This window comes from Pongo abelii, chromosome 19 (assembly GCF_028885655.2).
Source record: "Pongo abelii isolate AG06213 chromosome 19, NHGRI_mPonAbe1-v2.0_pri, whole genome shotgun sequence".
In the NCBI taxonomy this organism is placed as follows: Eukaryota; Metazoa; Chordata; class Mammalia; order Primates; family Hominidae; genus Pongo; species Pongo abelii.
In genome coordinates this window covers 43435188-43437661 of record NC_072004.2, presented here as the reverse complement: position 1 = coordinate 43437661, position 2474 = coordinate 43435188, and the positions used below count along the sequence as shown (strand labels likewise).

At 43.7% G+C, this 2474-nt stretch overlaps 1 protein-coding gene across 1 annotated transcript; it reads left to right on the top strand.

The window, feature by feature from the left end:
- Nucleotides 1–1219: 1219 nt before the first annotated feature.
- LOC112129685 (large ribosomal subunit protein eL33-like) lies at nucleotides 1220–1570 on the top strand. Its single transcript, XM_054535967.1, has one exon. The coding sequence runs from the start codon at nucleotides 1220–1222 to the stop codon at nucleotides 1568–1570; it is 351 nt and encodes a 116-aa protein (XP_054391942.1).
- The last annotated feature ends 904 nt before the right edge of the window (nucleotides 1571–2474 follow it).

Below are 2474 nucleotides of genomic sequence, written 5' to 3'. Positions count from 1 at the left end.
GAGTGAACCACCATGCCTGGCCAGACTCTTAAGTTCTGAGAGAGCAAGCGCTTTATCTCATTCATTTCTGAATCTCTAGCACTAGGCTTAGGGCTTGACACATAAATGTTGCCCGGTAAACATTTGCTGGATGAATAACATGTTACATCAGTCAGGGATTCCCTCAACTTCTTGCCCTGCCTCTGAACAAATTATCTCTATCTTACCAGCAGTCTCCATCTTTCTCCCTATTCTCAAAGGAAAAAGAGTCCTGCCTGCTCTCCAAGCCTATCCATAAGTGCTCTAGAACATATCCTGGTTTGTATTCCAGGCATCATCCCTCCATCCATTTTCAATCTTCTACCTATCCTCCAACTCCCCTCCCCACCCTTCGCTCCTCTCCACCCTCTTCCCTTCCCCATCCTACCACCCTCCCCCTCTACTTTTCTGCCAGGGCTCTTTCTGGTCTCTATTCTTTTCCATTGATCTATTTGTCTATTCTCTCAGCAATACTACACTGTCTTGATTACTGTAGCTTTATAGTAAGTCTTGAAGTCAGGTAATGTTAGTCCTCTGACCTTGTCAGTCTTCTAACTTTGCCTTCTCCTTCAGTATTGTGTTGGCTATACAATTAGTTTGTTGATATCCATACAATCATTTGCGGAATTTCGATTGGGATTGTATTGAAATCTGTAGATCAAGTTGTGAAGAACTTATGTCTTGATAATTGAGTTTTCCTACCCACAATCATTGAATAGCTCCCTATTTATTTGGTTCTTCTTTGATTTTTTAAAATCAGAGTTTTAGTTTTCCTCATAGAACTTAAACATTTTGTTAGATTCAAATCAAAATATAGGCCAGGTGCAGTGGTTCATGCCTGTAATCCCAGCACTTTGGGAGGCCAAGGCGGGTGGATTGCTTGAGGTTTGGTGTTGGAGACCAGCCTGACAAACACGGTGAAACCCTGTCTCTACTAAAAATACAAAAAAAAAAAAAAAAAATTAGCCAGGTGTGGCGGCAAGTGCCTGTAATCCCAGCTACTCGGGTGGTTGAGGCAGAAGAATCACTTGATCCCAGGAGGCAGAGATTGTAGTGAGCCAAGATTGCACCACTGCACTCCAGCCTAGGCAACAGAGCAAGACTTTGTCTCAAAAAATACATATATTTATATCAAAATGTTTCATTTTGGTTTTTCCTGCCATCTTGGATCCTGCTGGGAACAAGACTTCTAAAAGAAAATATGTCTGGAAGGCTGTGGTCCAAGGCCATTTTTGCTGGCTGTAAGCAGGGTCTCCAGAACCAAAGAGAGCACACAGCTTTCCTTAAAATTGACAGTGTTTATGCCCGAGATGAAACAGAATTCTATTTGGGCAAGAGATGTGCTTATGTATACAAAGCAAAGAACAACAGAGTGACTCCTGATGGCAAACCAAACAAAACCAGAGTAATCTGGGGAAAGGTAACTCTGGCCCACAGAAACAGTGGCATGGCTTGTGCCAAATTCCAAAGCAATCTTCCTGCTAAGGCTATTGGACACAGAATCCAAGTGATGCTGTACCCTCATGCTGTACCCCTCAAGGATTTAAACTAATGAAAAGTCAATAAATAAAAGTGGATTTGTGCTCTTGTAAAAAAAGCATTTCAGGCCGGGCTCAGTGGCTCACACCTGTAATCCCAGCACTTTGGGAGGCCGAGGCAGGTGGATCTGACCAACATGGTGAAACCCCTTCTCTACTAAAAATACAAAATTAGCCGGGTGTCGTGGCGCATGTCTGTAATCCCAGCTACTTGGGAGGCTGAGGCAGGAGAATTGCTTGAGCCCAGGAGGCAGAGGTTGCAGTGAGCTGAGATCGTGCCATTGCACTCCAGCCTGGGCAACAAGAGCGAAATTCCATATGAGAAAAAAAAAATCATTTTGGAGGGTGCCTAATGTAAATGAAATTATGCTTGCTTTCTTTTTTTTCTTTCTTTCTTTCTTTTTTTTTTTAGATGGAGTCTTGCTCACTTGTCCATTACTGAGATATGGGAAAGTCATTGGCTTTTTTTTTTTTTTTTTTTTTGAGGTGGGGGTCCCACTCTGTTGCCCAGGCTGGAATGCAGTGGTGCTATCTCAGCTTGCTGCAACCTTCACCTCCCAGGCTCAAGCGATCCTCCTGCTTTAGTCTCCCAAGAAGATGGAACTATAGGTGTGCACTACCACATCCAGCTAATTTTTGTATATTTTGTAGAGACGAGATTTCACCATGTTGCGCAGGTTGGTCTCAAACTCCTGGACTCAAGTGATCTGTGCTTCTCAGTCTCCCAAAGTGCTGGGATTACAGGCATGAATCACTCCATGGAGCCTACGGCAGCCTTGAACTCCTGGGCTCAAGTGATCCTCCTGCCTCTGCCTCCTGTGTAGCTGTGACTACAGGCTCGTGCCACCGCAACTGGCTGACTTTTATATACTAACCTTGCATTCTGCAACTATCATCACTTGCTATAATTGCTTATTA